General features: G+C 40.6%; 1 protein-coding gene across 3 annotated transcripts; it reads right to left on the bottom strand.

Moving 5' to 3' along the window:
- Nucleotides 1-8,935: 8,935 nt before the first annotated feature.
- On the bottom strand, nt 8,936-13,492 carry Rnase10 (ribonuclease A family member 10 (inactive)). Of its 3 annotated transcripts, none has more exons than XM_070024738.1 (2): nt 13,398-13,492; nt 8,936-9,900 (listed from the first exon to the last, which is right to left on the bottom strand). In XM_070024738.1, exon 2 carries the CDS (start codon nt 9,893-9,895, stop codon nt 9,245-9,247), a length of 651 nt encoding a protein of 216 aa, XP_069880839.1. In that variant the 5' UTR covers nt 9,896-9,900; nt 13,398-13,492; the 3' UTR covers nt 8,936-9,244. The 3 variants fall into 3 exon arrangements, with proteins under 3 accessions (XP_069880839.1, XP_069880838.1, XP_069880840.1); XM_070024737.1 differs by having other exon boundaries at nt 13,325-13,455; XM_070024739.1 differs by lacking the exon at nt 13,398-13,492 and adding an exon at nt 11,353-11,454.
- Nucleotides 13,493-22,807: the final 9,315 nt, after the last annotated feature.

Here is a 22,807-nt window from a genome sequence, read left to right as displayed (position 1 = left end):
GAGAATAGGAAAATCATAGGTAAAATTAATAAAACAAAAAGCTGGTTCTTTGAAAAAATAGATAAAATTGACAGACCATTGGCAAGATTAATTAAAAAAGAAGAGAGGATACCCAAATTAATATCTGGGATGCCACAGGAAAAATCATACCAAGAATCCAAGATATCCAAACAATTATAAAGGACTATTTTCAAGAGTTATACTCTCTAAACAAAAAAAACCTTGCAGAAAGTGAGGCATTTCTAGAGAAATACAAGTTGCCCAAACTGAGCAAAGAAGAAGTAAATGAACTAAATAAGCCAATATCTTCCAACAAGATACAGGAAGCAATCAGCAGTCTTCAAACAAGGAAAAGTCCAGGACAGATGGATTCACAACAGAATTCTATAAGACCTTTAAAGAAGAACTAATACTCATACTCCTCAAGCTCTTCAGAGAAGCAGAGGAGGGAGCTATCCCAAACTCATTCTACAATTCCAATATCACACTCATCCCCAAACCAGGCAAAGACTCCACCAAAAAAGAGAATTACAGACCAGTTTCCTTGATAAACACAGATACAAAGATCCTTTACAAAATTCTAGCTAACAGAATCCAGAAACACATAAAAAACACACACACACACACACACACACACACACACTATGACTAGGTAGGCTCCATCCCAGAGATGCAGGGATTTTTTTTTTAATTGTGAAAATAAGGTACAGAAGGGTTACAATGAGTGGGCAAATACAAAATAATGAGGGGGCAAGATAATGAGTGCATTTCTTATCAAGCATTGTAGCCTCCTCCTTTGTTTCCCCTTCCCTCCCTTCCCCCACCCAATCCTCCTCCCTCCCCAACCAAAGTTATAAAGTTCGTTTTTGACATAACGACTTGTACATCTCATTGTTGCAATGGGCCTACCTGTAACCAGGGATGGTTTAACATACATAAATCAATAAATGTAATCCAACACATCAACAGAGCCAAGGTCAAGAATCACATGATTATCTCCATTGATGAAGAAAAGGCTTTTGATAAAATACAACATTCATTCATGTTAAAAGCTCTAGAGAAAATAGGAATAGAAGGAACATTCCTTAAAACAATAAAAGCCATATATGACAGGCTAATAGCCAATCTTATACTTAATGGGGAAAAACTACAACCAATTCTCCTAAAATCAGGAACAAGGCAAGGATACCCACTGTCTCCACTCCTCTTCAATATAGTCCTGGAATCCTTAGCCAGGGCAATAAGGCAAGAAAAATACATTAAAGGGATCCACATAGGGAAAGAAGAAGTTATACTATCCCTTTTTGCAGATGACATGATACTATACCTTCATGATCCCCAAAACTCCATCTCCAAACTCTTAGAAATTATAAATCACTTCAGCAAAGTAGCAGGATACAAAATCAATCCACAAAAATCAGTAGCCTTCCTCTACACTGACAATGTACAAGCAGAGAGAGAAATAAAGGAAGCTACCCCATTCACAATAATCTCTCAAAAAATAAAATATTCAGGAATTAACCTAACAAAACATGTAAAAGAACTATTTAATGAAAACTATGTAAAGTTAAAGAAAGAAATTACAGAAGACACTAGGAAATGGAAAGACTTTCCATGCTCTTGGAAAGGCAGACTTAATATAGTGAAAATGGCAATACTGCCAACATTAATATACAAATTCAATGCAATTCCTATTTAAATCCCAATGATGTACATTTCTGAAAGACAGAAAACAGTCCAAAAATTCATATGGAACAACAAAAGACCTAGAATAGCCAAAACAATTCTAGAAGAAAAAGACAACATGGGAGGGCTATCTATGCAGAACTTCAAACTCTACTATAGAGCCATAATAACAAAGACAGCTTGGTACTGACACAAAAACAAGACTCAAAGACCAATGGAATAGAATAGAAGATCCAGGAATAAAACCACATGCCTACAGTCAGCTGCTATTTGACAAAGGAGCCAAACACATACAGTGGAAGAAACACTTCAACTACTGGTGCTGGGAAAACTGGGCGGCCACATGCAGAAAACTAAAAGAGGACCCCAGCCTATCACCATGCACCAACATCAACTCAAAATGGATTAAAGACCTTAACATCAAACCTGAGTCTCTGAAACTACTGCAGCACAGAGTAGGAGAGACGCTTGAACTTATAGGTACAGGCAGGAACTTCCTCAACAGAGTCCCAGGGTCACAACAAATTGGAGAGAGACTTGACAAATGGGACTATCTTAAAATAAAAAGTTTCTGCACAGCTAAAGCTATAGCAACCAAACTAGAAAGACAATCAACTAATTGGGAAAAATATTTACCATCAGTATATCAGACAAGGGGTTAATATCCAGTATATACAGGGAACTCGAGAAACTAATTCCTCCCAAACTTAACAAACCAATTAGTAAATGTGCAAGGGAACTAAAGAGAGACTTCTCAGAAAAAGAGATAAAAATGGCAAAGAAACACATGAGGAAATGTTCACCATCCCTGGTTGTGAAGGAAATGCAAATAAAGACAACCCTGAGATACCACCTTACCCCAGTCAGAATGGCCCACATCCTCAAGTGAGTCAACGACAAATGCTGGAGGGGATGCAGAGAAAGAGGAACCCTATAACACTGCTGGTGCAAATGTACACTTATACAGCCACTTTGGAAAGCAGTCTGGAGGCTCCTCAGAAAGGTAAATATTGACCTCCCTTATGACCCAGTCATACCACTTCTATGCATCTATCCTGAACAACAGGAACCAGTATACAAGGACACATGCACTTCCATGTTTATTGCAGCACTGTTCACAATAGCCAGGATATGAAAACAACCCAGATGTCCCACCACAGATGAATGGATCCAAAAATTGTGGTATCTAGACACAATGGAATATATTATGCAGCCATTAGAAACGACAAAATAATGGCATTTGCAGGGAAATGGATGGAGATAGAAGAAATCATGTTGAACGAGGTAAGCCAAGAGCAAAGAGACAAATGGTACATGGTCTCCCTGATAAGTGGATGTTAAATCCAAAATGTTAGGTGATAAAACAAAATTAACAGGACTTAAGAAACAAAGGACTTCCACTCATCTGGTCAAATCACTACTAAATAACTCATGCTGCTGATTACATAGATGGCATATGTGTGAGCACCAGAGGGAAAGCAGAGGACAACACAGAACTAGAGGGAATTAGGGGAAAACATGCAACAGTGGGACCCATCAACTGCAGTGGATATTGACCAAAATGAACTAAGCAACTCAATGACAGCAATGGGAGGGAAGGAACAAATGGGATAGAGGGAACAGCTGATGCTATGCAAAACAAAAGAAATGTACATATCACCCAATGTGGAAGAAATAACTGTTTTGCAAAGCTCATAGAACTCATAAATGTTATAGACCATGATAGACAATTTGTCCTATGAAAGTTAGAATGTGTTTGTGACTTTAACTAAGCTTCACTATCCCACAATTTGGGAAATTATGTAATCACTTAATCACAATTTAAAAAGAAAAAAGAAAAAAATGTACTCAGAAAAAGCCAGAAGTGGCAGTGTAGTGTGGCTCAGGTGGTAGAATGCTAACCTTGAGCAAAGTTATGTCAGGAATGGTACCTTAGACTCTGAGTTCAAGCCCCAGAAACAGCAAAAAAGAAACAAGAAATGAAAGAACTGTTTCAAGGCATCTAATTGACCCATACATGGGGTGGTGGAGAGGCAGTGCTCTAAGTAGAAATGGGACCCAATGATCTTCCTGTGTCAGGCACACGAAAGTGTAAGGAACCTGAGGACCAGTCCATATGGTTAATTTGCATGTATGAAAATAAAACAGTTGGGCTGGGAAGGTGGCTCAGTGGTAGAGCACTTGCCTTGCATGCCTGAGGCCCTGGGTTCGATTCCTCAGCACCACATAAGAAAAAAGCCGGAAGTGGCGCTGTGGCTCAAGTGCTACCCTTGAGCTGAAGAACTGAGGGACAGCATCCAGGCCCAGAGTTCAGGCCCCATGACCGGACCAAAAAAAAAAAAAAGACAAAAAGAAAAAAGAAAATAAAACAGTGAAACCTGTTGAATTGTTATAAGAAAGGGGAATGGACTACTCAGGAGTCTGAGAATTGAAACTTGAGGTTCAAAGGGCTCACACCTGTAATCCTAGCTACTCAGGAGCTTGAATTCTGAGAATTGTGGTTCAAAGCCAGCCCAGGCAGGAAAGTCTGTGAGATTCTTATCTACAATAAACCACAAAACCAGAAGTGGTGCTGTGGCTTAAGTGGTAGAGTGCCAGCCTTGAGCTGAATTGCTGAGGGACAGCATCCAGGCCCACTAGCCCCACAACTGACAAAAAAAGCTAGCCCAAACACAACTTCACAACTGAGGTAGCAAAAATCTGACTGTAGAGGTGTGGTTCAAGTGGTAGAGTGTCTACCTTGGGCAAAAAAAAAGCCAAGCAACAGTGAAAGCTCCTGTACCAGCAAAGAAGAGAAAAAATGATGGAGGAAGAGTAGGTGAAGGAGGAGGAAGGGTTAGAGTTATGGCTCAAGCAGTAGAGCATTTACCTAAAAAGCACAAGGTACTGAGTTCAAATCCTAGTACAGCAAAAATAAATAAGTATATATTGAAGAAGAAGGAGGAGGAAGAGGAGGAGGAAGGGAGAGTGATAGAGGTGAAGTTGATCAGGTTACACTGTATACATGTCATAGTGAAACTTCCCCTTATACAAATGAGCATGCTAAGCAAGCACCCGTGGCTCATGCCTGTAATCCTGGTCACTCAGGAGGCTGTGATCTGAGGATTGTGGTTCAAAGAAACTGGAGCAGACAGATCTGAGAGACCTTCATTTCTACTTAACTAGTAAAATGCTGGAGATGTGGGTTATGTAGTAAAGCACCAGGCTTGAGAGTAGAAGGTCCTGAGTTCAATCCCTACTACAGGCACAATCACTCACACACACACACACACACACACAATCTACCACAATTATATTACCATAATGAAATGTCTAATGGTCACATATCATGAAGAAAGAAAGATAGCTTCATGCCATCAATTTAGTCATGTCACATATTAATGTAGAACTGGGAAGGAGTGAAGCTGATAAGAATATACTGTGCACATGGTACAATGAACTCCCTCTTGTACAACTAATGTATGCTAATAAAAAGAAAAAAGATCCAGACACCAGTTTTTCATGCTTGTAATTTTCAAAGCCACTTGGTTTCTAGAGTTCAGAGGACTTAGGAATTGTAGCTAAGAAACCAGGAACCTGGATGTGGGCTGAGCATTTACACTGGACTGCAAAGATGATAAGCTATGATGAGTTAATTTTCTGCCTTGAGAAGGTGAGACATCCACAAAGTCTTGTCTTAACATGACACTGGAGTCACCTATGGAGTAAATTGCTTTCCTGAGCTGAGCTCCACTATCAGGTTAAAAACTGACTACTGAAATTTGTACAGAGTAGAGATCAGAGTGGGAAATGGGTAACTTTTTATTGAACATTATGGGAACCCTGAGAAGAGGAGCTGAAGAAAACTGTGAGAGGTTAGTCATGTCTGCATGTGAGAGAATGTAGAATGTACCTTTCAGTTCCTAGGATTCCTGTTGCTTCCATTCAGTCCCTCCATCCATTGCCTTTTGATTAAGGTGAAGTCAGGCTTGGACCCCTTTCATGTTCATTCTAGCTCTTTTTTTTCCAATCTCAATCTTAATGCCCTGGGATCTACCAGTCAAATTACTTTCATTTGATACTCATCTTCCACTTCTTCTCATCCCATTTCTCATTTTCTCCCTTGTCATAAATAATCATTTGTCTCTAAGAGTTAGAAAAGAAGTCTGGCCAGGAGCTAGGAGCTCACACTTATAATTTTAGCTACTCAGGAGGCTGATAGCTGAAGACTGTATTTTTTTCTTTCTGTCATGGCGCCTGAACTCTGGGCCTGGATGCTGTCACTCACCTCTTTAGCTCAAGGCTAGCACTCTATCACTTGAGCCTCAGCGCCACTTTTGGCTTTTTCTGCTTATGTGGTGCTGAGGAATCAAACTCATGGCCTCAGGCATGCAAAGCAAGCACTCTGCCACTGAACCACCTTCCCAGCCCCTGAGCGTTGTAATTTAAAGCTAACCTAGACAGACAAATCCATGTAAGGCTTGTCTCCAATTAACCGGCAAGAAGCTGGAAGTGGAGTTGTGTCTCAAGTGGCAGAGTGACAGCCGTGAGAGAAAAAGCTAAGTGAGAGTATGCACCCTGAGTTCAAGCCCTGTGCCAGCATAAAAATAAAATAAAATAAAAAGAAGCAGGAAGATGCTGGTTCATTCCTGTAATTCTAGCTACTCAGGAGGCTGAGATGTGAGGATTGTAACTTGAAGCCAGCCCAGGCAGAAAAGTCTTTAAGACTCCTATCTCTAATAAACTACATAGAAAAAGCCAGAAGTGCTCTGGCTCAAGTAGTAGAGTGTAAAGTAGTCTTGAGCAGAAGAAGTCCAGGGACAGTGCCTAGGGCCTGAATTCAAGCCCCAGGACTGGCACAAAAAGAAAAGAAAAGAAGCCTGTCTTGAGTGGGTCAACATCACTCTCACTCCTCTGTCTACTTTCAAAATGTCAGCACAGAACAGAGATAGACTTCCCACCCAACAGCACTATTCTAAGAGGTCATCACTAGCAGAGGTGAGTCAGAGATGTAAAAGGAAATGTTTAGTCAGAGAGACTGGGAGGATACCAGACATAACAACATTCAAACTTTGCTTCCAGAAACAGGAAGGATAAAGGAAATGAGAGTAAACTTGGGGGGGAGTGAAAGAAAAGGAGAGAAAAGAAAAATTTACATCACATTAAGCAAAATGCAGTCTCTCATGTATGTTCCTGACTCTCAAGACTGTTATAATCTAGGAAAATGCAGCTGAAAAAATGCCCTAAGGAAAGAAGGAAATCTCAAAACCATTTTCTCAGATTTCCCTTGGCTCATGAATGTCCAACAGCAGTTAATGACATTTAATTAAGAAGTAGGCTGAAGCAGCCACTTGCATTCTCTATACAGCAACACAGCTTTACCCCTCCTTAAGAAGATCTAATAGTTCTTTGTTGAAATGATTCTTTTGCCAATTTCCTTGTTCTTCAGAACAACAAAGGGCAAAGGTGATTAAGAGGAAGAGAATAAGACTCCCTCCCAAGTCATTCATTCTACAGCTGTAGAAGAGCTATATGATATATCTTGTACCTTCTAGTCTTTTTTTGGCCAGTGGAAGGACCTGAACTCTGGGCCTGGACGCTGTCCCTCAGCTCTTTAGCTCAAAGCTAGTGTTCTACCACTTGATCCACAGCACCATTCCAGTCTTTTCTGTTTGTGTGGTGCTGAAGAATTGAACCCAAGGCCTCATGCATGCAAGGCAAGCACTGGAACTTGGTATCTGAAACTTTTCTCTGGCTGGTACTTTATCATCTGAGCCACTCCCCCAACTCTCTAACTTTAAAAAAAAAGTGCCAGTATTAGGGCTTGTAGAGCCTTAGCAAGACAATCACCATTTTGTGCATAAAAACTCTAATTTGAGACAAGGCCTATTTCTAGCATATGAGCTTAGGTCCCTGAAATGGCCAGAGATGTCCCACTTGCACCCTACCTGATAAGTTCCCCTAGCAACAGCCAATTAGCAAGAAGGTGGAAAGTCCCCAGAGCCCTGAGACCCCAAGTGTTGCATTGCCAGCATATTTTTTTGTGGTTTAGCTTGCTGCCCTATCAAATGAAATTGTTAATGGCTGACTAAATGTCTGCTAAAATTGGTAAACCCTGCCACCCCATAAGACAGGGCTCTCAACTCTGATCCTCGGTGTCGGTGACGGTTGGGAGTCCAGGCTCGAGCTTGCTCATGTGCTTGCATCAGAATCAGCTACTTGGTGGTCTTTGAGGGTCCCTATCTGGGCACAACAGGCTTGAACTCAGGGCTTGGGCCTGGTCCCTTAGCTTTCTTTTGTTCTCAAGGCTGATTTTCTACTATTTGTGCCCCAGCTCTACTTCTAGTTTTTGCTGGTTAATTGATTTTCCTGCCTACACTGGCTTTAAACCACAATCCTGAGATCTCAGCCTCCTGAGTAGCTAGGATTATAGTCATGAGCCACCAGTGCCTGGCCCAAGTGCTAATCTGGGGAACATCTCTGCCTTTCTTACTCTTCAGACCCACTTTTTCCTCCAACCCCCCCCTCCCCAGGCCAGACTCTGATTATGGGATTATGCTCACCAAGCACAGCAAAAGTGATTATTACTGGCTGAATCTCTCCCAAAAACATCCAGAGGAAAGAGAAAGGAAAGGTCTGAGGAGAAGAAGAAAAGGCAAAGGAGAACAGAGGAAAGAAAGGGGACAGGGGAAAGAAGCAAAGGAAGAAGACGTAGAAAGGAACAAAGTAGTCAGGGAATGAAGATGACAGGAATGACAGAAGCATAGAGAAGGGAGAGTGTTGTCCTTGAGTTGCACATGCATGATTATGTCAGCACCCCACTCTGCTTTATCAACAGATCTCCAAGCCAGTGTTTTCCTAGGCTAAGGGAAAGAATCCAATCCACATGATTTTCCCAGATGTAAGCATAGATAGAATTGTTTAATTGCATTCACAGGGGACAGTAACATTGTGCAAAGCCTAAGAATTATTTCCAAAGACTCTGTGTGATTTCTATTGTAACTCAAGGTAGATTGGAGGGAAGGAGATGATAAAGGATGCATTAAACTCTTCCAGTTTACTCCCAATGCCAAATGAGACCAGGAAACTGACTTGAAGCAGGGTCATGTTCATCACTAGAGCAGCTCTTTGCTTATCTCTTTCAAGGGCAGGAGTTGGAGAGGAGAGACAGAATACCCTGAGAAACTAGTTATTATTCTGTCACCTCTGAGCTCAGAAACCAAATACAAGTTGAATGAACCTGAAGCAAAGAAGAGACATGTTTTCAGAATCAATGATAAAGAATAGCCCATTCTTTATTTGCAGGGATGAACATAGAGCAAAGAAACGTATCAAAATTGTTTTTGAGAAGGGCGAATGGGAAGGATGGCAGTGATGGGGCTGGGGGTAAGGTCGATTGAGATTGTATACAGCTGTAGAAATGTCACAGTGAACCTCCTTGTAGGATTAATGTAGGTTAAGGTTAAACAACCAAAAAAATTCACCCTCTTTTCCAGAACTTTCTCAGCAATATTTTGAAGAGGAGAAGAGCAAGATGAAAAAGAAGAGAACCAGGTGAGAGAAATAAGAATGAGCTACTTCATTGCTCTAATGACAATGTATTCCTTATGTTATCACAGGCTATATAAATGACCTTTTCCATAATGAATGTCAGGTAATTGCAGTTAGGTGTAACTAGTCCTGGTTTGGACAGTTTGCATATTGTCAAGTCAAAGGGACGGGGACTTCTGTGACATTTGGCCCCCTTGATAGCACAGGCAACGACAGGACTCTTACAGACAGCTGTGACTACACTTGGGTCTTCATGGATGAATGTGTATTGGGCCACACAGCTATGATTGTGCCCCTGGTTCTTGGATGCCATCATGGCATTACACTCCCTGTCACTCAAGTCAAACCTAAGATAGTCTTCATTGCTCTGAAAAAGAGCCTCTGCCTTCATCATCTTGCTTCCTCCCACTTCATCTTCACCAAGGATGGGCTCTTCTGGACCACCAGGCTGCATCATTTCTTTAATGCTAAGCACCAGGGTTTCTGGGGTTCTGGTGCCTTCTCCCTCTTCAGTGGCCCTAGTTTTGTCCTGTGAGTCACTGGACCAAAACTCATTCAGTGGTTGATCACTATCTTCCAGGACTGCTGCAGCCATGTGGAGCCCCAACCCCAGGCCCAGGCCCAGACCCAACAGCAGCAAAAGCAGCATGAAAGAGGTCTGTACCAGAGTCATCTTCATGTTGCCTAGAGGGGAGGAGGGAAATGGAAGGACATGTTGTGAAATGCAAGCTGACTCTAAGGGTGGTGCAAGAGAGAGACAACAGTACTAAAACTTTCCACATGTGCTTTGGGTCTCCTCTCTGTCTCACTCTCCCCTAGCAGTCTTTTCTCATTTGTCCCATGCTTCTCAGCACTTCCCATTACTGCCTAAGCAGTGGATTCTCAAGATTGGAAAGTGACCAGGGGAATTTTTTATTTTGTTTGTCTGTTTATTGTGCTGGTTCTGAGACTTGAGAACTCAGGCATAGGCCCTGTCCCTTAGTTTTTAGCTCAAGGCTGGTCTATCATGGGAGCCATAACATCACATCTAGCTTTGTGGTAGTTAATTGGAGATGAGTCCCCTAGACTTTCTTGACCTGCTGGATTTGAAACTTGATCCTCATGTCTCAGCTTGTTGAGTGGCTAGGATTACAGGTATAATCCAGTAGTGTTTGGCTAGAAAGTAATTCTGCATTTGGTTCACATATGAGGAATTAATGAGAAAAGTCGACATCAATGATAACTCTGTGGTGTGTGTGTGTCCTGGAGCTTGAACTCAAGACCTCACATTCTCTCTTGATTTTTCTGCTCAAAGCTGGAATTCTACCACTTTGGTCACAACTCCACTCCCACATTCCTGGCTAATTGGAGGTAACAGTCTCACAGACTTTTCTGCCTGGGATGGCTTTGAACCACAGCCTTTAGATCCCAGCCTCCTGAGTAGTCATATTTATAGGCACCCAGCCTCCTGAGTATTCATATTTATAGGCACCCAGCCTCCTGAGTATTCATATTTATAGGCACGAACCACCAGTGCTTGACTATACCAATTAATTCTTAAATTATTTCTAAATCATCAAGAGAACAGTTACAAAGGCAAGTGAATACCGAGAAACTTTTATAGGAAGCCTTATTCTTGATAAAGGACTAGAATTATCACAGGAGTGCATGTATCTATTTTTATCCAAATTCATCCAAATAGTCGCCTCAGGAAAAGAAAAATTTATAGAAAAAGTACCATCATTTATTCTCATTTCTAAGCTGAAGCTTTATGCCTAATTTAATCTCAAGTTACCATATTCCTTTTCCCACAAAAGACCTCTAGCAGGGGGCCAGTGGCTCACACCTGTAATCCTAGCTACTCAGGAGGCTGAGATCTGAGGATCGTGGTTCAAAACCAGCCTGATTGGGAAAGTCTGTGAGACTCTTATCTCCAATTAACCACTAGAAAACCAGAAGTGGTGCTGTGGCTCAAGCGGTAGAGCGCTAGCCTTGAGCTGAAGAGTGCAGGGACAGTGCCCAGGCCCAGAGTTCAAGCCCCACAACCGACAAAAAAAAAAAAAAAAAAAGGACCTCTTAGTATTCATGTCCGTTACTTTCGTACCCCCAGGGAAGAAACACGGTATAAATAAAACCAAAGAGAGCTAAACAACTAACCTTTTGTGATTCCCTTATTAAAGATTCTTACTGGGTATTGGTGGCTCACACTTGTAACTGGAGGCTGAGATTTGAGGATCGAGGTTCGAAGCCAGCTTTAGCAGGAAAACCAGTGACCCTCTTATCTCCAATTAACTGCCAAAAAAGCCAGAGTGGAACTGTAGCTCAAGTGGTAGAGTATTAGTCTTGAGTAGAAAAGCTCAGAGACAGCTCCAAGACCATGAGTTCAAGCCCTAGGATTGACACCAAAATTTAAAATGAAATAAAATTAAAAAATAAATAAAGATTCCAGGGCTGGGAATGTGGCTTAGTGGTAGATTGCTTGTCTAGCATACATGAACCCATGGGTTCAATTTCTCAATACCACATAAAAAGAAAAGGTCAGAAGTGGTGCTGTAGCTCAAGTGGTAGAGTGCTAGCCTTGAGCAAAAGAAGCTCAGGGACAGTACCCAGGCCCTGACTTCAAGCCCCAGAATTGGCAAAAAAAAAAAAAAAAAAAAGTACATACATATAAAAATAAGATTTGAAAAGAGGCAAAAAAAAGTTACAGTTCTTAGAAAAATAAAGATTCTAATCCAAATGTGAGGGCTGGGCTAAAGCTCTGGTAGAGAGCTTGCTCTGCATGCAGTGCACTGTGGGATTTTTCCCCAAATACACACACACACACACACACACACATATCCTGGTGAGAGGTACCTCACACCCATATCAGAGACCTATGAACCAAAAGAATAAAACAAAAAAGAATATTATTTAAATATGTAGTAAAATCAAAGAACAGTTCTGTAGAGAGTCGGAGACTATTATATCTGTGTCTGCAATACTAAATTTTAACAGTGTACTCTGATTAAAAGAATATCCTTGGCCGGGCGCTGGTGGCTCACGCCTGTAATCCTAGCTACTCAGGAGGCTGAGATCTGAGGATCCCAGTTCAAAGCCAGCCCGGGCAGGAGAGACCGTGAGACTCCTATCTCCAATAAACCACCAGAAAACCCGAAGTGGTGCTGTAGCTCAAGTGGTAGAGCGCTCACCTTGAGCTGAAAAGCTGAGGGACAGCGCCCAGGCCCAGAGTTCAAGCCCCACGACCGACAAAAAAAAAAAAAAAAAAGCAATAAAATTTAAGAATATCCTTGCTTTTTAAAAATACACATTGAAGCTAGGTGCTGGATGGCTTATGCTGATAATTCTAAACCACTCAAAAAACTGAAATCTGAGGATTGAAGAAGTTTAGAACCAGCCCAAGCAGACAAATCAAAGAGACTATATGTCCAATTAACCAGCAAAAAACAGAAGTGGAAGCATGGCTCAAGTGGTAGAACACCAGCTTTGAACAGAAAAGGCCAAGTGAGATACAACACTCTGAGTTCAAGTACAATACTTGCACACAAAAAAAGCATATTGAAATTTAAAGGAACCCTACATATGCAACTACACTCAGTGGCTCATGCCTGTAATCTTATCTACTCAGGAGGCTGAAATCTGAAGGTCATGGTTTGAAGCCAGTCCAGGCAGGGAAGTTCAGGAGACTCTTATCTCCAATTAATGACCAAAATAAAATTAATGACCAAAAAAAAGCCCTAAATGGAACTGTGGCTCAAGTGGTAGAGCACTAACTAGTCTGAAGCAAAAAACTCATGGACAGCATTCAGGCCCTGAATTTAATCTCTAGGACTGGTCCCGAAAGATAGATAGATAGATAGATAGATAGATAGATAGATAGATAGATAGATAGATAGATAGATAGATAGATGTATACGTGTGTGCAAGTACATGCATACAGGGAATGTGAAGAAAATAAAGTTGAGAAAAATAACTTTAAATTATGTATCTGGATAAATAGCATTGAGCTTCCTTCCTTTCTAGCTTCTCTTACTGTAAGTTTTCTATAAAACTGAAAATATAAAAAAATTATAAGGACAACTGAGAATTGCCCATATTTTTCCCCAGGGCACCCAACATAACTGTACCTTACCTACACACTAAGGAACTTCAGAAGTTCTTGAGTCTTCCTGTTCTCTAAGTTCTTCCCTCTCAGGCTTTCTCACCTGTGAGCAGTACCCCAGCCACCAGTGTCCAAAGACATGGTGATCTCCTGTGTCCATGCCTCTTAAACACAGACAGACTTCCTTAGCCCACTCTTCTCTCTTTCCCACCCATCCATGAATCAATTTGCCTTCCTGCTCCCACAAACCAAAACTTTTGAAGTAAGGCTATTTGAGGCAATGAAACAGAACCAGACATCCAAAACAGGAAATGTCTCAATCCTGGAGAACAGCAGACAGTTTTATTTCATCAATAAATCATTCCGATCATGCATTACACCCACCAACCAGCCTGTGGTTTACAGAAGTCTGAACTTGTGCATAAGTTTCCAGTCGTGTCTTCTTACATTTCCCACATGTTCCTCCTTCTACTATTCTTTGTCATTCTGCAATGTTAAGATTGTTTCCTTTTATTTACATCCTTCCAACATAATTGTTTTGCTTTTCACTTTTTTCAACTGTATCATGACTTTACTGAATGATTTAGAATATTTAAGTTAATCATAAACTGTCACTTGCATTTATTACCTTTACCTAGCCCTCTATTCTCCACTCCTTTTACCCATCTTAAAACCAATAAATCACATGCCACAAGGTGCAGGAAGCTCATGCCTGTGACCCTAACTACTTGGTAGGCTAGGATCTGAGAATGGAGGGTTAAAGCCAGCTGGGACAGGAAAGTCTGTGGAGCTGTGGCTCAAGGGGTCAAGTGCTAGCCTTCAGCAAAAAAATCCTAAGGGCCAGCATCTAGGCTGTGACTTCAGGCCCCCACTACTGTCACAAAATCACCATCATCATTATCACCTGCCAATAAGAACAGCTAGATTTTATAAATCTGGTTATTTAGTCCTATATTGGTCCTATATTAGAGATTCTCCAAAGAAGCACAGTCATCATCAGTTCTCATATTCTACATGAGTAAAACCAGGAAGATTATAATGTTCAGTGATTCTATTTTTTTTCCTATTGTAGTATAGCTCCTTCTTCATTTTTGCTGCATGCAAGATTGTTTCCTTATTATTCAGATCTATCATTTTTACTATAATGTGTCTAGAAGTGTTTCTCCTGGGATCCTGCTTGTTAGGTGTTATATATGCTTCTGTTATGTAGGTAAGATGATCTTTTTTAGGATGGGGGAATTTTTCACTGATAATTTTGTTGAATAAGTGTTGCATTAGCTTGCTTTGATATTCCTCACCTTCGTCCACTCTAATTATACGAAGGTTAAATTTCTTGGCACTATCCACTTGCTCTTGGATTTCCCTTTGGCATAATTTAAGTGATTTTCCCATCTCTGTAACTTTTTGGTCCAGTTGGTATATTTTGTCTTTTGTATCTGACACTCTAAATTCCATTTCATTCAGTCTGTAAACTACAGCTTCCATTGTGGTTTGCCTGGGGGAAATAGACTCATTTATGGATTCAATGTTCTCAAAGTACTGATCTCACCTCTTAGTGAGGTGTGTACTGCCTCTATTTTTGTGTGCACCTCTTGTTTGAGACCTTGAATCTCTTTTGATAGTTCATCCCTGTGTTCTTTAAATTTCTGGTCTATTTATTGTTTTAATTGTTGAGTCATTGCCTCCAGCATCTCTTGGATGTAGCTTTTGTCTTCCATTCCTGCTTTGTTCCCACTGGGGCTCTCCCTTGGGTGGTTGCTGGATTTGGGGGGTAGCTTGCTTGGGGGGTGTTGATAAACCTTGTAATTTTTCTCTGTGATTTTCAAATGAGGATTTAGGGATTATTGGAGACTAATCTGAAATTTTATTTGGTCAATAGGTGTCTGTCTTTGCTTGGTTGTTGTTTCTGGGCTGGCAGAGAGTCTGTACCTGGTTTCAGTTCTGTTGGGGGCCGACCTCTTGCTACTGGTCTGACCCATGTAGGGCTCTTGTCTCTCTGCTGTAGATCACTGCCTAGACTGCTCCTGTTTACTCCTCCAGGTGCTCTTGGCGAGATCGAGTGTGCTGGATGTACTCTTCCAGTTGCTGGAGTCTGCTATGGGCTCCTGATGTGTGTTTGTTTGTTTGTTTGTCTCTTTCTTTCTTTCTTTCTTTCTTTCTTTCTTTCTTTCTTTCTTTCTTTCTTTCTTTCTTTCTTTCTTTCTTTCTTTCTTTCTTTCTTTCTTTCTTTTGCCTGGTTCTGGGCCTGAATTCTGGGCCTGGTGCTGTCCTTCAGCTCTTCAGCTCAAAGCTGGCGCCCTACCATTTTAGCCACAGTGCCACTTCTGGCCCTTTCTGCTTATGTGGTGCTGAGGAATCAGATCCAAGGCCTCATGCACACAAAGCAAGGACTCTACTACTGAGCCACCTTACCAGCCTTAGCTCCTGACTATTATCAGGTGCTGGCAGGCTGAGTTGTCCAATTCCTGGCCTGGGATATATGGGTCGGGTTCTGGTGGGGTTTGGGCTTCTGGTTCTCTTGCCCTGGAGCCCCAAGTTTTCTGCTGTCACAGGTGTAATTCCCAGGGGGTGCAGTTCCCTGTTTCCTCCCCTCTGCTGAGGCATATGCTCAGCTTCTGATTTCAATCAGGAGGAGTTTGTTGTGTTGCTTAGGCACTGGATCCCCAGGCCTGGTCATGGCTACCAGTCCCCGGCCTGGGACATGCCAGTGTTAATTTTTTTTTGAGAGTTTATTTTTAGGAGGCTTAATATTTTGAGCTGTAAGCCTATTTTAGATGTGAGGCCCTTATCTGATGTATGGCTGGTAAAAATCTTCTCCCATCTTCTATTTATCTTGTTAGCTATATCCTTTGTGCTGTAGAAACTCTTCAGTTTGCTGCAGTGTCATATATCCAATCTTCCTTTGATTTATGATTCTGGATCTTTACTTAGGTTTTTTCAACTCTTGCCTTGAAGACCTAGTGTTTCCCCTACCCCTTACTTGCCACGCCTACTCCAGTGGAGTCTGCTTAGCATGGGAAACCATCTATCAGACCAAGATAGGGGCTTCAGAGACCTATCTCTGAGTTTGGGGACTTTACCAAAGTCTACCTCAGAGAATGGGGCTTTACAGAAACCTATCTCCAAGTTTTGGGACTTCACCGAAGTCTACCTTGGAGAATAGGGCTTCTAAGAGGCCTACTCCTGGAAAAAGGCTGGCAAACCCTGGGAAAGATGTGTTTCTGACTTTCTTTTCCTCACTGTATAAGAGTGCCTATTAATCTTTTACTGTTTCTGCTGTTCATTGTACTTACTCATTGTTAATGTTCCCTTATTAAAAGCTCTTTCTTAAGAGTGTTGACGACTCCAATATCTGATGAGTGTCTTAAAAATATGGCTAACTCACCAGAGTTAAGTGCTACCCTGAAACCCCTCTTATGGAGGCTAGTAGACAAGTAAGTCATAAGTAAATATAAAGTATTGGGGGTTCCATGAAGTCACTTCAGCAGAAGGAATTGTCTGTAAGAGATTTACAAGAAGCTGTAGGCGCGGCTAGAACAGAAAGAATGTATGGCAATTGCTGAGATAACTACTTAGGAGAAAGAACTTCCTGTTACTCTCTTTCATTTACTAAGAGACTTGCTAGATCTAGGCCTCCATGACCTTACTATTAAAGAAGGAACAGGAAAAATCTTGTGGGACAATTAAGGCCTCTATAGAAATAAGGTAATGGTTAGATGGTGACAAACGTCGAAACCCATTATATTTCTTAGAGATAAGCCGGAAACAAGTGCCTTTCAGGTGACCAGCTGGTGACCACTCAAGAAGGAAGCCCTGCAGCAAGATTGTGTAAACTTTTGCCCTTTCAGGCGACCAGCTGGTGACCATCCAAGAATGAAGCCCTGTAACAAGATTGTGTAACCTTTTGCCCTTTCTTGTGGAGACTTTTTGCTATAAAAGTTTGTTATCCTCTGCATTAAATCGCACTCAGCACTCAGCAGCATCCACTCCTCTTGTGTGTGAGTTGTCTGTTTGCCATCTCCCCATCCTATTCCAGGTTCCTCCCCTAGGTATCCTCCGTTGTCCCGACAGAACCCGGTCGGCGGCACTTACTGTAGTATTTTCATGGTACCTTTGATCCATTTAAAATAATTCTGGTGCAGGGTTAGTAGTCAATTTTTCCAGCATGACTTATTGTGGTTTTGGCTCCCTTATCAAATATTATGTGGCTATATATCTATGGATTTATTTCTGGGTCTTCTGTTCCATTGGTCATCAGGCTTATTCTTATGACAGTACCAAGCTGTTTTTATTGCCTTAGCTTTCTCATAGAATTTGAATTCTTCCTGCTTAGGATTGTTTTTGGTATGGGGTCTTTTCTATTTTTTTTTTTTTTTGTAGGTCGTGGGGCTTGAACTCTGGGCCTGGGCATTGTCCCTCAGCTCTTCAGCTCAAGGAGAGCGCTCTACCACTTGAGCTACAACACCACTTCCAGTTTTCTGGTGGTTTATTTGAGATAAGGGTCTCATGGTCTTTCCTGCCAGGACTGACTTTGAACCATGATACTCAGGTCTCAGACTCCTGAATAGCTGGGATTACAGGCATGAGCCACTGATGCCTGGCATATTGGGTCTTTTATTATTAATTGTGAAGTTTCAGATTGCTTTCTCTATTTCTTTGAAGAAACTTGTTGGGATTTTGATGGGTATTGCATTGAATTTGTAAATTGCTCTGGGCAGCATTGCCATTTTTACAAAGTTAATTCTTCCCATCCAGGAGCATGGAGAAGGTTTTTCCATTTCCTAAATATGCTTCAATTTCTTTTTTCAGATTTTTATCACAATAGAGGTCCTTGTACCTAATACAATAGGAGCTGCATTCCTGATTTCAGTCTCATTCTTCCCATTGTTGGCATACAGGAAAGCTAGTGATTTTTGTGGGTTATTGTTATACCTTGCTACTTTGGCAAAGTTTCATATCAACTCAAGTAACTTGGATGAGGAATCTATAGGATTCTTTAAATACAGGATCATTGAGCTGGTAGTGTGGCTTAGTGGTAGAGTTGTCTAGAGTGCATGAAGCCCTGGGTTCAATTCCTCAGTACCACATAAACAGCAAAGCCAGAAGCAACACTGTGGCTCAAGTGGTAGAGCACTAGCCTTGAACACAGAGGAGCTCAGGGACAGAGCCCAGGCCCTGAGTTCAAGCCCCAAGACTGGCAAATAAAAATAAAAATAAATAAATAAATAAAATACATATATACATATGTACAGGATCATGTCATTCGCAAAGAGGGATAGCTTTATTTCTTCTTTCCTAATTTGGATCCTCTTTGTTTTTCTCTTGCCTTATTGCTCTTGCTAGGAATTCCAGTACCATGTTGAAGGGGAATGGAGAGAGTGGACCTCCTTGTCTAGTTCCTGATTTTTGAGGGAATGGTTTTAACTTTTCACCATTAAGTAAAATACTGCTGTAGGTTTGTCATATATAGCCCTCATTATACTAAGTATTGTTCCATGGATTCCTAGCTTCTTTGGAGCTTTCATCATAAAGGAATGTGAAGTTTTGCCAAATGCATTTCCTGCATCTGTTAAGATCACCATGTGGCTTTTGTCCTTGCTTCTGTTGATTTGCTGAATTACATTAATTGACATGTATATTGAACCAGCTTTACATCCCTGGAATGAATTCCATTTGATCATAATGTATGATTTTTTTTGGTAGGTTGTTGAATTCGGTTGGCAGAATTTTATTGTGAAGTTTTGCATCAATGTTCATCCAAGAGATGGGTCTATCTATAGTTCTCTTTCGTTGATGAGTTTTTATCTGGTTTGGGGAGGAGTGTTTTGCTGGCTTTGAAGAATGAGTTTGGTAATGATCTTTCTCTTTCTATTTCATTGAACAGTTTGAGGAGTATAGAATGAGTTCTCCTTTGAAAGCTTTATAGAATTTGCCTGTAAGTCCATCAGATCCTGGGCTTTTCTTGGATAGGAGGTCTTTTTTAATATATTTTTTTAATTGTAAAGGTACTTACAGAAGGGTTACAGTTACATGAGTAAGGTAATGACTACATTTCCTACTGAACATTGTTACCCTCTCTTTTGATTTTCCCTACAATCCCTTCCCTCCCCATTTTCCCAACTCCTCCCTCACTCCCTCCCCACAACACTCAAAGATGTAAAGTTCTTTTTCAACATAGTGTCTTGTACATATCATTGTTACAATGGGTCAACCTGTATCCCTATTTAAGCATTTTGTTTTTTTCCCTTCCCTTCTCCAAATTAGAAAAATGTGTATACAAGATTCAGGGCACCAGAATCAAATACAATGAAAACAGGGGTTATACCATGGGGAAGGGACATACCAAAGAAACAAAAAAAAAAATCACATAGTACATTATAAATATGTTAAAAACAATAGCAAGAAAGAAAAATCCATTGTGTCCCTAACATGGGGTTCATTTCGCTTAATATCATCTTATATGGTAATATATACATAGCTTTTGACCTTTTCTGCTTGTCCTAGACATATACTAGTTATTTCAAATAAGGGAAATCATGGGACCTATGTTTCTTTGGGCCTGGCTTACTTCACTTAATATAATTTTTCCGAGTCTTTCCATTTCCTAACAAATGGGGCAATATCATTCTTTCTGATGGAGGCATAGAATTCCAATATATATATCACATTTTCCTGATCCATTCATTTACTGAGGGGCATCTGGGTTGGTTCCATATCTTAGCAATGGTAAATAATGCTGCAATAAACATAGTTGTTCTGGTAGCTTTAGTATGGTCTTGTTTGTAATCATTTGGGTAAATGCCCAAAAGTGGGATTGCTGGGTCATAGGGGAGCTCTATGTGGAGTCTTTTGAGGAACCTCCATACTGCTTGGATGGATGGTCTTTTATTGTCATTCCTATTTCATAACTCCTAATGGTTTATTTAGTTGGTTTAAAGCTTCTTGGTTTGATTTGGGTATATCTATGCTCTCTAGAAATGTTTCCATTTCTCCCAGATTCTCCAATTTATTGTCATAAAAGTTTGCGAAGTATTCCCTAATAATATTCTGAATCTTGCATATTTCTTGTGATGTTCATATTTCCATCTCTAATTTTACTAATTTATGTGTTTCTCTTCTTTAGTCAGATTTGCTAAAGGTTTGTCAGTTTTGTTTAGTTTTTCAAAGAACCAACTCTTTGTTTTGTTAATTCATTCTACCTTTTCTTAAGTCTCTATTTTATTTATTTCCAATTTAATTTTTATTGTTTCCATCTACTGATCTGGGGTTTGACTTGTTCCTGTTTTTCAAAGAGCTTCAGGTGAATCATTACAGTGTTCATTTGAGATTTCTCCAATTTGTTGTTGTAGGCAATCAGAGCTATAAATTTTCCTCTGAGTAATGCCTTTGCTGTGTTACAGAGGAGCTGGTATTTTGTGTGCTCATTTATATTAAATTCCATAAACATTTGAATTTCTCTTCTAATCTCCTCAATGACCTAATGATCATTCAGCAATGTGTTGTTCAGTCTCCATGAGTTAGAGTTTTCTGTGACAGCTTTTGGCATTTAGCTCTAATTTTTTCTGCCGTGGTTTAACAGAATGCAAGGAATAATTTCAATTTTGTTTGAATTTGCACAGATTTGCTTTGCAACCTAAAATATAGCCTATTTTGGAAAGTGTTCCATGGGTTGCTGTGAAGAATGTATATTTTCATGCTGGTCAGTGAAATATTTGTAGATGTCTGTTAAGACTAGTTGATCAATGCAATTACTTAGATCTGAAGTTTATTTGCTGAGTTTTTGCCTGGATGATCTTATCCAGAGGTGACAATGATATGTTGAGGTTGCCCAAAATCAATGTGTTTGGATCTATATGTGTTTTTAGATTAAAGAGTAAGTGTTTGATGATGTTGAGTCCTCCAGCATTTGGTGCATAGATATTTAGAAGTCATATCCTCCTGTAGGAGAGTTCCCTTTGTTAGTATGTAATGACCTTTGTCTCTTCTTACTGATTTTAATTTGAAGTCTATTTTATCTATATTAGGTTTGCTTCAAAGATTATAATTCCAGCCCTTCATTTTGAGAATGTGTCTGCCTTTGTTGGCAAGATATGTCTCTTGTAAACAACAGATGGATGGGTCTTGCACTAGTCACTCTATATCTTCTAATTGGAGAGTTAAGTCCATTGATATTTAGAGTTAGGACTAAGGTATCTGGTAACTGTCCTGCGGCACATGATAGTGCATGGCCTGAGAGTTAAGGAAAGAAAGCTGATTCAAAAAAAAGTATATGTAAGCTGGGCACCAGTGGCATGCCAGTAATCTTAGCTACTCAGGAGGCTGAGATCTGAGGATCAAAGTTCAAAGCCAGCCCAGGCAGGAAATCCTGTGAGACTCTTATCCCCAATAAAACACTAGAAAACTTGAAGTGGCACTGTGGCTCAAGTGGTAGAGTGCTCACCTTCAGCTGAAAAGCTGAGGGACTGTACCCAAGCCCACAGTTCAAGCCCCACTACCGACAAAAAACAAAAACAAAAACCACTAGAAAACTGGAAGTGGCACTGTGGCTCAAGAGATAAAGTGCTCACCTTGAGCTGAAGAGCTCAGAGACAGCACCCAGGCCCAGAGTTCAAGCCCCATGATGGACAAAAAAAAGTATGTGTGTCCAAGTTGTAATACCCAAGCACCTCTTTTTTTTTTTTTTTTTTTTTATCGGTTGTGAGGCCTGAACTCAGCCTGGGCAATGTCCCTCAGCTCTTCAACTCAGGCTAGCGCTCTACCACTTGAGCCACAGCATCATTTCTGGATTTTTCTGCTTATGTGGTGCTGAGGAATTGAACCCAGGGCCTCATGCATGCAAAGCACGCACTCTACCACTGAGCCACCTTCCCAGCCTCCCCCCCAAGCACCGCTTCATATGTACATAAAATAATATACACATTGTAAAGAACCCCAAAGACAAATAAACAAATGACCTCTTCTTAATTTGTCTTATCATTTTTAGATGACTCTTTATACCTTACCTTATATATGGTGTATACATGTACACATCTGAGGGAAGCTGGGAAGAGGGCACAGAATCAATGAAAAGTGGGTGAAAAAATATAGCAGAGGGGCCCATCAGCTATACTGGACGTTGATGAAAGTGAACTAAGCAACTCAAGGGCAGTGATGGAAAGGAGGGAATGAGAGAGAGAAAGAGGGAACAGCTGATACTAAGCAAAAGGAAAGAAATGTACATATCACCTGATCTGGAAGAAATAGTTTTATTGTTAATGTTCATAGACTTCATAAACTTTGTAGATTAGAATGATGATGATTATTATTGTGAAGATTAAAATATGTGTCTGACTTTAGCTAAATATAACTAAACCACAGTACTGTGAAATTTATGTAGTTACTTAATCTTAATAAAGAAATCTTGGGGGGAGAAAAAAAAGGAAGTGTGTTATATGTGTATTATGTGTGTTGTGTGTCTGTCTGTAAAACTGAACCAAATGGTTGATAGGTAGGAGAAACACAGTGCTATGCCAG

Source organism: Dipodomys merriami, unplaced genomic scaffold, assembly GCF_024711535.1.
Source record: "Dipodomys merriami isolate MVZ:Mamm:240054 unplaced genomic scaffold, mDipMer1.0.p SCAF_1, whole genome shotgun sequence".
NCBI lineage: Eukaryota > Metazoa > Chordata > Mammalia > Rodentia > Heteromyidae > Dipodomys > Dipodomys merriami.
The sequence above is the reverse complement of the archived record's forward strand: the minus strand, read 5'-3'. Positions and strand labels throughout refer to the sequence as shown.